This window comes from Acanthopagrus latus, chromosome 6 (assembly GCF_904848185.1).
Source record: "Acanthopagrus latus isolate v.2019 chromosome 6, fAcaLat1.1, whole genome shotgun sequence".
Classification (NCBI taxonomy): Eukaryota; Metazoa; Chordata; class Actinopteri; order Spariformes; family Sparidae; genus Acanthopagrus; species Acanthopagrus latus.
The window spans coordinates 1,296,884-1,309,247 of record NC_051044.1 but is presented as its reverse complement, the minus strand read 5'-3'; the positions used below and the strand labels follow the sequence as shown (position 1 = coordinate 1,309,247).

The 12,364-nt window shown below is 38.8% G+C and overlaps 1 protein-coding gene across 1 annotated transcript; it reads left to right on the top strand.

The window, feature by feature from the left end:
* Window positions 1–1,468: 1,468 nt before the first annotated feature.
* Window positions 1,469–10,808, top strand: LOC119021844 (ribonuclease inhibitor-like; the record flags this gene model as incomplete). The annotated part of the gene is made up of 8 exons (XM_037102376.1): window positions 1,469–1,707; window positions 2,224–2,400; window positions 2,871–3,044; window positions 3,295–3,468; window positions 3,752–3,925; window positions 4,481–4,654; window positions 5,163–5,336; window positions 5,755–10,808. Coding segments are annotated over 8 exons (1,296 nt in total), but the record flags the coding sequence as incomplete, so codon positions are not given.
* Between the last annotated feature and the right edge of the window lie 1,556 nt (window positions 10,809–12,364).

Sequence of the window (12,364 nt, the reverse complement as noted above, 5' to 3'; positions counted from 1 at the left end):
TTTAAGCCTTGTAGTAAAAAGCACTTAAATAGGGCAGTTCACAGCATGCATGCACTTGGCTTGCATGATCAGAGATGATGCTCTGAGTCATTTTAAACTTTTCCATGCTTGTAATTTTGTCACTGCAGCAAATATCATGGCACAATAAATGTAAAAATCTAAAAGTTTTAGTTATAAACTGAACAGGACAGAGGAAACTCCTCAAGGTAAACACAACTGAACTTTAAGCTCCTGAAATAAATTATTGTGATAAATTATTGAGCAGATTTTGTTTATTTAATATAATTGTTATCTGTAATCACAGACTTTCTGGAGGTGGACTCTTGGAAACTCACTGTGAAGTTGTGGCCTCAGCTCTAAAGTCCAACCCCTCCCATCTGAGAGAGCTGGACCTGGGTGACAATAAGCTGGAGGACTCAGGAGTGATGCTGTTGTCAGCTGGACTGGAGAGTCCAAACTGTAGACTGAAGACTCTTAGGTCAGTTCATGTGTTTTGCACTTGTACAGTGTATATCTACCTTTAGCTAACTTGTTTTCTGGGTTTGTCTGAGCAAAGACTGCAGTTTGCCTCCAAATTTCATTTGGTACTCAAACTGGACTGATGTCAATCAAGGAACCTGAAGAATTCCTTCCTTCCATTGTGCTGCATGATTGAATTAGTGTATAATTTTTGTTAGATGTGACACACATCTGCAGGTTTTTAATTATCTTGTCTGATCTGTCAAGAACACCAGCTGACATGTCCTCACCTTATGATGCATTTAGAAAATGTCACTTTGTGTTCTGACTCAACTAGCAAACAAGAGGATACAAATGTACTATATCTGTGCAAGAAGAAGAAAAGAAGAACTTGCTTCTCATTTTGCTTAGTGCTGATTTGATCCAGTTGACTGAGGAGGAAGCAGAGCTCAGTAGGTCAGTCAGCTGTGTTGGTAAAGATGACAGTGATGCTGAGGATAGTATATATAATATGCGGCTTGAAATGAGAGCATCAGAAGTTCTGGGACAAGTTTAAAGAGGTTTGAAGTTACGCATTTCCTATAATTTTACTTTTTCCATAAAATCATCAATGTCAAACTGGCCATTGTGGATTTTTATATAAATCTTCTATTTTAGCATTTCCCATCAATGACACATGGTTGTTATGAAATGTGAAAATAGAAAGTGAAAACAACATGGCTGATTTGATAATTATAAGTCTGTGCTCTTTGATGAGGACATTGTAATCTTGAGCTACATATCTCAAACCTGAACACATCTGACTGTAATTATAAAAATTATAATACATTTCTATCTCCATCTTTTATTCTTTTTCCAGATTGAGGAGGTGCAGATTGTCAGAGATTGGCTCTACTAATCTGGTGTCAGCTCTGAAGTCCAACCCCTCCCACCTGAGAGAGCTGGACCTGAGTCACAACCAGCTGCAGGATTCAGAATTGAGGAGACTGTATGATTTTCTGTTATACATTTAAAATATGAACACATCTCATTGGATTATAAACAGATTTTTATCTACATCCTTTATTCTTTATTCAGATTCGGGGGGAAATGCAGTTTGTCAGACCTCAAATGTGCTTGTCTGGTCCGTGGTTTGAAGTCTCGACTCACCCATCTAATACACCTGCCTACGAGGCCCAATGAGGATTCACTTGTGAGGCTGCTGTGTGATTTTCTGGAGAGTCCACTCTGTAAACTAGAGACTTTGAGGTCAGACATTTTTTACTTCTGAGCTCAGATATGGACATCATACCAGTGTTTCACAATAATTTTAATGTAATGTAATTTTTTGGTTGCCACAAAAACTTCAGAAGTTCTCAAAATATTGATCTGTAACCAAATTCTGAGGCTTTTCTGTAAAGAAAGGACAACAGAGGTTGTCAGGGACATTAAATGCCATCACAGCAAACACAGAGACTCATCTACTCATTAGTCTGTCTTTACAGGCTGACTTCAGTTACAAACTATTCTTTACAACTCACAAACTCTGACTTTACAACTTGTACATTAATTAGATTATAGAAAACCTGTATAGTAACTGTGTAGTCAGATGTTTAGTTATGGTGACACTGAAGCAACCATTATGTAGTTGTTTATTTAAAAGCCTGTTGATAACTACATAGTAATATTGAGCAACAAATCTAAAATCTGAACACACTTGATTATAAATTGATTATAAATTGATAAATTGATTATTTTCATCTGCATAATTTATTCTTTATTCAGATTGAGGGGCTGCTGGTTGACAGAGATCAGCTGTGCCTCTCTGGCCTCAGCTCTGAGGTCCAACCCCTCCCATCTGAGAGAGCTGGACCTGAGTAAGAACCATATGCTGCAGGATTCAGGAGTGAAACCGCTGTTTGAGTTTCTGCAAAGTCCACACAGTAGACTGAAGATTCTGAGGTCAGTTCACTGATTCTTTGTTTCTGTTGCAACTCTTAAATGTTTAAATATTATGTTTTAGTGTTTCATAAAAGATTCCTTTAGGTCTTTTTTATATTTCTTGCACTAGAACATTTCCACTGTTATTTGTTAAAGTAAAACAAAGTTTATAACTCTTGGTTAATTGGCACATCGGAATACAGAATATCGTTTTGAACTAATGTTTGTTTAAAACTGATCAAGTATTACTGATGAATATGAATCTTGTTGACGCAAAAAATTCTATGAACGTTGTGCTGACATTTGGATGTAGTCTGTAGAAGGCTGACATCATGATGATCCTCAATAACAAAATAAGGAAGTCGCTCGACTCATTTTAGTGAAAAGCTCTTTGATTAGGACATAAAAGTGATGAACTACACATTTAACATCTGAACATATTTTACTGGATCATAAATGGATTTTCATCTACACCATTTATTCTTAATCAGATTAAGTCGCTGCTGGTTGTCAGAGATCAGCTGTGCTTCTCTGACCTCAGCACTTCAGCCCAACCCCTCCCATCTGAGAGAGCTGGATCTGAGTCACAACGAGCTGGAGGATTCAGGAGTGAAGCTGCTGTGTGATTTTCTGCAAAGTCCGCAATGTAGATTGGAGACTCTCAGGTCAGTTCACTGACTCTGTTACTATTGGTTCATTCCATGCGAACTCACCCAAGCCCCCCCAATTCATGTCAGTGGTTTACTTGAAAAAACAAAAACACGTCAAACTCCTTTTGTATTCATAGGCCCTTGCAAAGTGATACAGCTGTAGATTTTTCTAAGAAGGGTTACTTAAATTTCCTTGAAATTGCATACATTTGACAGGATTACAAATACATTTGTATCTTCTGTACATACTTTATTCTCTATTCAGACTGTGGAATTGCAGTTCATCAGAGATCAGCTGTGATTCTCTGACCTCAGCTCTGAAGTCAAACCCCTCCCATCTGAGAGAGCTGGACCTGGGTAACAACAACCTACAGGATTCAGGAGTGAAGCTGCTGTGTGATTTTCTGCAGAGTCCAAACTGTGGACTGAAGACTCTGAGGTCAGATACCATTTGTTACTTCTATGTTTAACATGTTCCCTGTTTCACTTAACAAATGGAGGGGCATCACTTTGCAGCTTGCTAGACTCACTTTTGATACAGGCCTCTCCAAGGCATTTTCAGCTTTTGTAATTATCTTTCACGAACTCTGTTTGCATCTCCTTGCAAACGTCTATATGCTTTATGCTTATGCTTTACAAAATACTGCATTTAGTTCTATCCTTTATGCAATCCATCTAAATGTGCCATAACAGTTGCTATAGAATCTGCACATTTTTTTCAGGCTGAGTTGGTGCAGTTTGTCAAAGATCAGTTGTGCCTCCCTGGCCTCAGCTCTAAAGTCCAACCCCTTCCATCTGAGAGAGCTGCAGCTGAGTAACAACAATCTCCAGGATTCAGGAGTGGAGCTGCTGTGTAATTTTTTGCAAAGTCCACAGTGTACACTGGAGACTCTGAGGTCAGTTCACCAAGTATCTGTAACTATTATAGATCCTATATTTTTTTTTTAAAGTATTTTTTGGCCTTCATGATTTTTATTGATAGTACAGCTGAAGAGGGTGACAGGAAACAGGGCGAGAGAGGGGGAGTGACACGCAGCAAAGGGACCCAGGCCAGGAGTCGAACCCAGGTCCGCTGCAGAGCCTCAGCACATGGGACGCCTGTGAACCTAATTCATGCTTATACGTTACTCACATGCTGTTTGTAAACTTAAAAATGTCCCCAGGGTCATATTTCCATATTTCTTTAACTTCATTTAGTCTGCAGTCAATGAAGACTTCTGTTTCTTAATAGCAGACAATATCCATTGTTAGTTGTTAAAGTAAATTAAAGTACATAGTGTTTGGTAAATGATCATGTTTGAATTAAGTCTGTCTAGAGGGCTGACATTATGATGATCCACAAGAACTCAATGACAAAGTTGCTCAACTCACTTTAGAGAAAAGCTTATTGATTAGGACACACTGTTTGATCATAAATGTATTTCAATCTACACAATTTATTCTATATTCAGATTGTGGGGCTGCAGTTTGTCAGATATCAGCTGTGCCTCTCTGGCCTCAGCTCTGAACGCCAACCCATCCCATCTGAGAGAGCTGCAGCTGGGTGACAACAAGCTGCAGGATTCAGGAGTGAAGCTGCTTTGTGATTTTCTGCAGAGTCCACACTGCAGAGTAGAGATTCTGAGGTCAGTTAATCTGCTTTGTACTTGTACAGTGTATGTCTAACGCTGACAGAGACTGCAGGATTCAGGAGTGAAGCTGCTGTGTGACTTTCTGTAGAATCCATACTGCAGACTGAGGACTCTCAAATCAGACACCATTTTTGTACTTCTATGTTGTTGAGATTGATATGATGTGAAAGTTGTGGTGATACTAAACTGCAGCTAAAAGGATGTTAGTACACTGATCCATAGTGTCTTAAAAAAGGCCCAGTGTGCATGTTTTTAGGAGCAGAAATAACTTATAACATTGGCAAAGATTGAATAACCTGGCCACTGGTGGAGCTGGCAGAAAAACTGGTGAAGTCACTAAATCCTTATTAAAGTAAAAGCACATCATTGATCTAGAGTGTTTGGAGATTTTCTAAACTTTAACTTTCTAAACTTCCTTCAACTCTGACCAGATTAGTACTCATTGAATGCATTTAAGCAGGAACATTGTTTTCTAAAGTAATGTTATTTATTCTTTATTCAGATTGTGGAGCTGCAGTTTGTCAGAGATCAGCTGTGCTTCCCTAGCCTCAGCACTGAACTCCAACCCTTCCCATCTGAGAGAGCTGCAGCTGAGCGGGAACAAGCTGCAGGATTCAGGAGTGAAACTGCTGTGTGAGATTCTGCAGAATCAACGCTGTAGACTGGAGACTCTTAAGTCAGTAAAAGGATATACTCAGTCCATGCTTGTATCAGCAGTATTGTACCAAACATTTCATCAAAGCAAAGGCTTCAACATCATTTATACAATTTATCTACCTTAACTATTTTTTAGAATAAACTCCATGTTTACAATTGTATTGTAACATTAAAAAGTACATGAAATATTCAATATTTATGAGATGCCATGTTGGACAGCATTAAAGCATAGCAGCAGTAAAACCATCATTAAAGTGAGCGGTGAATATCTGTTTTCTGCAAAAATGCGTTCAGGACTTTCAAGTGTTTATCTCAACTATGTACTTTGATGAAATCTGCATAGTTGCATAGTCACAGTGGATGTGCTGCAACAGCTGATGAAAGGAGTCTTTGTAAACACATATTCATGACTTCTGTTGTCTCTCTTCTCTCATCAGATGGAAATAGTCTCTTTAAGGATGGTGGTGTGGAAAGGATCAGCCGTGTCCTCATAATCCAGAGAGGCTGAAACAGCAGAATCAGCTGAGATGACCCTCAGTGCTGCGGCCTGAACTGCTCTCACTGGAGATTGGTGTCAGACAAAACGTCAAGTCCACCATGATCCCTGTGTTCCTATGACAGGGTTATCATCAGTGGATCTGGACTGCTTTGCCGCCTTGTTCTTCTACACAGTGTCTGCAGACACACTGTGAATCCTCCACTCCACCTGCTCCATAATCAGTCGCCTACTCCACTTGGAACCTTGACGAGGGATAAAAGCTGTAGAAAATGTGGCTTATACTGAAGCTTCAATGAGTTCCTCTGTTTTGTTGCAACCTAGATAATGTTAAACTGTTTCATTTTAGTCAATTAGAAGTTATGTCATTTGACTAGTTATCAGCAAGCAAGTATACACGACTCCTTAATCTAGTATTTAGACCTGGATATGGTGGTGCCGCTCTTTAAATTTCAAAAACTTTCCGAAAGCCAAAGAAAGTGATTCAAAAATCTGTGACATCATTATAATGTAAAGCCTACTGGAAGACAGGAAACCTGTGGGAAGGACATGTATGAGAAATTCTGCTGCATATATTCCATGGGATACGTAATCAGGAATTAAACCTGGACAGTAGATTTTTTTTTTTTGGCTCATGCACTAACTGAGCAATTCTCATTGGACTGAATTGGCGCCATCTTTGGGTTCAGTATCTAATTCTCCTTTAAATGTATGACTCTATTATCACATTCATTGGTAATTTCACTTACCATTATTCAGATCTCCTCTACTCTTGATTTGTTACAGCATAAGAGGCAGGGAGGCCACTTGAAGAGTCAAGAAGAAAGTAAAAGGGGAATTAAATGACATGAACTTTAATGAGGTGTCTTCTGTGGGTAATTGCAATATATTACATTTCACAATTAGATGCATCACTTTCTTTAAAAAAATCTGTTTGTGATCTTTACCCTGATTATCAAAACTAATACTGCTACAAGTTAATGGTATCTTGATAAAAAAAAAAATGCATGCATTCACAGACACTGTGAACAACTGCTACAACAATCTAAATATTAACTGCAATTAATTAACTAATATTGACATTGCTACCTCTGGCTAACGTTAGGGAAGTACGGTATGCTGAGCTCATACTGTGCAACTACAGAAACACTGATACCATTAGATAACAATGGTGTTATACTATTGGCTCACAAACCTTGTAAGAAGCTGGAACCAAGTGTAAGAATTCAGACAGAGAGATAAACAAATGATCACTTTGGACCCAACAAAATTTTAAAATGATTCATTCACAATCAGAACAGTGTTTTAAAGAAAAGAAAGACCTATATTCTGCACCTTTCTACAAGCTTTGTAGATGAATTATTTTTTTTAAATGACTTAAATTGAATGAATTATTTTTTTAAATGACTTAAATGAATGATCGGGCTACAGCCATGAAAATTGTACTGAGGGTCACACATAATCTTAAATTTACAGCTATCAAGCAGCATTTGTTGAATTATTGATTATATTAAATGATGTATGTAATTGTATTTATACAACCCAATCTAACATAGAAGAAGAGTAATAAAAAACAGCACTGTCAGATAATGATGTAAATGATGAAGACTTTGAGTTTGTGGTGTTGCACTGGATCGCATTATCCTGCACTGGTGTTGACATTATTGTTTCCATTGCAATGCGTTTCCTCGCTGTCTGATCTCCCACTTATCACTGACTTCAGCACAGGTCATGTGTGAACACAAGGGGGCAGTGCAGGCAAAGGAAACAGTGACAAGGCAAACAGCAGGTGGCAGCGAACCAATCTAACGTTTCCTCCACAGAGAAGAGTCTCCACAGGATTTAACTGAGGCTGAACTCTCTCAGACACTGACGTCATCTAAGGTCACACACTTGTTTCCAGTCACCTCAAAGCCTGAATATAACTGGCAGCCAAAGAACATTCATGCAACTATTCTTTCTACTGTTTTTTTCTCCCTTCTCAGGTGTGAAGGGTTTTTTGCTACCAGTTTGTCGCAGTCCTCTGCTTGTAATCATGTCTTCCTGTCTTTGGTCTTCGCTTTACATACTAACAGTTTCCATTTTAACAGTATATACATTTATTTCCTTGATCAAAAATAAGATAATTCATATGCTTCTACTATTTGTCTTCTGTTATTAGGAGCACGTCCTGATTTGAAAGGACCACTTCGCCTAAAAATGTAAACTCAGTCATTACTCAATCATCTCCTCCCCCCATGCTGGTTCAAAGTCAGGTAATGTTGTGGTCTACAAAACATTTCAGAGGCCAAAAAACATACAATGGCTCCCGACAGCTCATCCAATATAATAAAACACACTGGAAGCCCTGAAGATCCTAGATAGATTTGAAAAGTTGAATTTAAACCCTTGATGCAAGGTCGGGGGAAACAGTGGTATGTATAAACCCGAGCCCTATATTTACATGTTTTGATGTATAAATTATTAATACTAAAACGTAACTGTGCCATAATCCTTTGGGGCAACTCCGACTGTCAAAGTTTCTGCCACTCACAGGCTGCGGTTGTTATTCTAAATGTTTGACATCGTTGCAGAAAAAATATCCATTGCTATAGAACTGTTAATAAGATCAGTTTTGTAATCTTGCCTCATTTGTGTTCTTAGATTTGAAATATTTGGTGTGTTCTTGAGGTATTAAAATATTTTGTGTAAACCAGCTCAGACCTGCAGTGCAAAACCAGCTACTGGTGGAATCAATACGCTAAATTCAACTCATTAGATCTATGGGTGATTCAGAATTTGCCCAGTGTGTGGCCTTTGATTATGAAAACTATCTTGCTCGTCTTTCTTTCATTCTCCGTCCGTCTCTAATGCTGCTTTCCTTTTCTTACAGCTGAATCTCTCCAGCACACACAGCCTCTCCTCTGTTTGCTGTAACCCAACAGCAGCATCAGCAGCAGTGATGGTGGTGGAGGTTTTTACAGTGAAATAGGCAGGAAATGGAGGGCTGATGAAATATTAATGTGGAATCTTGAGAGGTCCAATGAAATCCATTAGGAGGCTCAAATCAATGGGAGAAGTAAGTAACACCAGACTCCCTCCTCGAATGACCCTGATGAAAATAACAGAGTGGTGGAAATACAGAGTATCTGCAGTGAATATGTGGAAGAAATGTTAACATTTCCTTCCTCTCATAAAATGCAAAGATGCACTTGTACAACAGTGAAAACTTCCTGAATAATAACTATTATAGTCAGGTAGTGCATTATAGAGCTCTAATGAAATGTCTGAATTAATCAGATGTTTTCACTCACAACCAATTCCTCCATGTCTGATGGGGCGTGGAGCAATTACAGGCAAAATACTAGACCAGCAGCTCCTCGTGCTGCAGGCCAGGACCTCCCAAATGGCTTCAAGATATTAATTCAGATTTTATTGAGATATTAAAAGGGAAAAGAAAGGAAAAGAAAAGAAAAGAAAAGAAAAGAAGAGAAAAGAAAAGAAAAGAAAAGAAAAGAAAAGAAAAGAAAAGAAAAAACAAATTCTGCAAAACAAAATTCAGTTTAAATCTTCAAAATTTTCAAAATCTTTGCTTTTACTTTCAAAAGACAGAGGAATCTAAAAAACAACTTAACAAAACAATCATGCTTGTAGCTGTAAAATAATATGAGGTCTGTTTGCTATTAAGCTTGCAGGACTATGAGTATACAGTAATGCTAGTGGCTCTGTGATGCCAACTCACAAATACTAAAGAACACTTTTATGTTGACCTCGTAAAATATGTTGTATCTATATTTTAGCATGCTTATATTTGCGTTTTTAGCACAAAATACAAAGTACAGTTGAGGATGATGGGACTGTCAATGTTTTTGCAGGCATTTGGTCAAAAGCCAGAAAGAGAGAAAAATGTTGCCCTGATGATAGACATCGATGAAAAATCAAAGGATCACCAAATTCATTCGGTTAATTAATCCTGAGGGGAACATTAATATGTGAACTACATTTTACTCTAAACCATCCAGTTGTTATATATAGAAATAGACATAACTGCTTGTTAAATGTGCAATATGTAATTTTTGGCGGGGTCTTTCAAAACAATCAAACCATCAAAACAAAAGAAGTTCGCTGAGTGTTGTGTTGGGAGAGCTGCTGCCCAGCTGCTCATCTCGGAGAGCGAAGTCGCTGTGTATGTTCGAGCCACCATCTTCCCTCCGAGGAAGATCTTTCTAGCACTTAAATGAATAACACGTCAACGTCATGGTGGTCCTGGAGGAAACGATGTGTGAACTCCAAATTATCTGGATGTGCCAAAAATCACATTTAAGTCTGGACCAAAAATGATGGGAACCAGTGGACTGGACCATTTAGAATAAAACTAAAACCAATTATGCTTTTTTAACAACAACTGACAGTTGCATTAACACTTGCTTTTACTGTTGAGCACTAATTAGACATTTTTTTCAAACTTTCAGAGCCCATCTTTAAAAAAAAAGCATCACTATACTTCAGTCCTCACCAGAATAGAATAAAACCCTCCTGAGATGCTCTGAGTTTAAATGGTTGGCTCTTTAACAGAAGCAGTAACAGCTGAGATCAAATGACATCTACCAGAGTACAACGAGCAAGCTGCTGGAAACGTCTCTGCACCGTACATCCCATATACAGTTGTCGATAGGCCCCTCAGGGATCTTGGCTTCCCCACATCTACATATATCATCGTTTTCCCAACACAGCAGAAATCTAAACCGGCAGACTCAAGACACTGCGTTTCCTTTCTCATCTGCCTCTCTCCTCCTCAGATTTTTTAATTCTCTTCTCCACCTCCTCAACATCCTCCTGCTTTCTCTCACTGCCAGTCTTTCTCTTGTAGTTGCCTCCATTTCATGTACAGCACATGATTTTAACATGGCAGACAGAAGTGAGCAGACGACACCTCAGCTTTTTCCATCATGTTTAATGACCTGACCTCTTTTTTTGTTACGTGAGTTCCCGTTTTATAAAGAGTCTTTACTTGTGTCACGGTTGTTGTTTTACTTCCTGTCTTTGTGTTTTCTTGGTCAGCTGTTACTTATCAGTCTCCAGAACATTACAGTTGCTTTGCTTTGTGTTTTTGGACATTTTTTGGGGGGGATTTGTTTGCCAGTACTGGATGGCCGTCCTGTTTTTGTTTTATTTCTATTTTAAACCTGTAGCTCAGGAATGGGAATAATCATGACAGTTGTACAGTTACATTCTAATTCTGTGGAGTACTCTTGAAACTCGTATTTAGTTTCCTCAATAGAGACCCAAAGTATTTCTTAAGACCACTGACCTTTATAACTTTATCTTGTTTCGATTCTGACCTATCTTTTGGAAAATATCAAGTGTAAATAAAAATCTACATTTATTTCACTTTCTGGGTGCATAAGAGACATGCACAGCCTGTATTTAGCCTGAGAGGTAAGACCTGGGGGCGAAAAGTTAATCACTCCCTGCTGCTCATTAAGTCTATTCCTCTGAGCGCACTGCAATAACTGCAGGCATTTCTGATAAATATATCATGATACTGCTCAGCTCCTCTCTTTGGTAGCTGACAGAGGTTAGAGAGGTTATAGGAAGGACATAGAAACCATAAGTGAGTGGAGATGTCACCACCATTGCCAAGTAGTAATTGTGAGCCTTGGTGAGATGTAATCTTGTAAAGTTGTGAATGGGTCAGAAACAGTAAATAAACGGACAGTGGGACACACTTTCTGATTTGAGAAATCCTTTGAAGTCGCTTCCCTCTGAAAATTTGTCCCAAGCAGAGACACGACTTGCCTGACAGCGTGGTGCACGAGGCAAACAATACAGCAGATTTCTAACAAGCCCTGCAGAGCGATGGGTTTACTGCGGATGCTGATGAATGCTCCCTAAATATCACAGCTGTCTGTGGTGCAGAGCAGGGGCTTGATCCAGGAGGAAGAGGAGGAGGAGGAGGAGGAGCAGGTGAGGGAGAGGGGGAGACAGAAAGGAACAGATGAGGGAGGAGTGAAGCCAGGAGATAGAAAAAAGAAGAGGTGGTTGAATGGGACAAGGAGGGATGAGGGACAGATTCTGGGCTCTGGACTTAGTTTGAAATGAGAAGAAGACACTGAGGACGAGATGTTGGTTTTGGAGTCGGACAAAATTGAAGGAAAGTAAGGTGAAGAATCGACTAAGGTGGCTTAGAAGGTCGGTAGGAAAACAAAAAGAAAACAAAAGGAGGAATAAAACTTGGGGGGGGGGGAACAAGAGGGAGGAGAAGGAGGATAACCAATGTCCCAAATACATCCTATATTTATTTAGTAACCTCTTAGTTCAGTCAGTTTGCACTGGTTCTTATACAAAACATGTATTGTAATTTATTTTAAAAGAAGAGTGAATATACATACATATATGTACATGTAATCACTGAGCCTGAGAATAGTTTATTAGTTCAGTCAGAACAAAATGGAGGAAACTTGCAACGCTGCTTTTTTCTATCCAATTATCAAACACATAGTGAAAACTCTTTACACTGCGATTTGAATGTGCACTGGGGAGATGAGATGAGAAAGGAGAAGGTGAGGAAA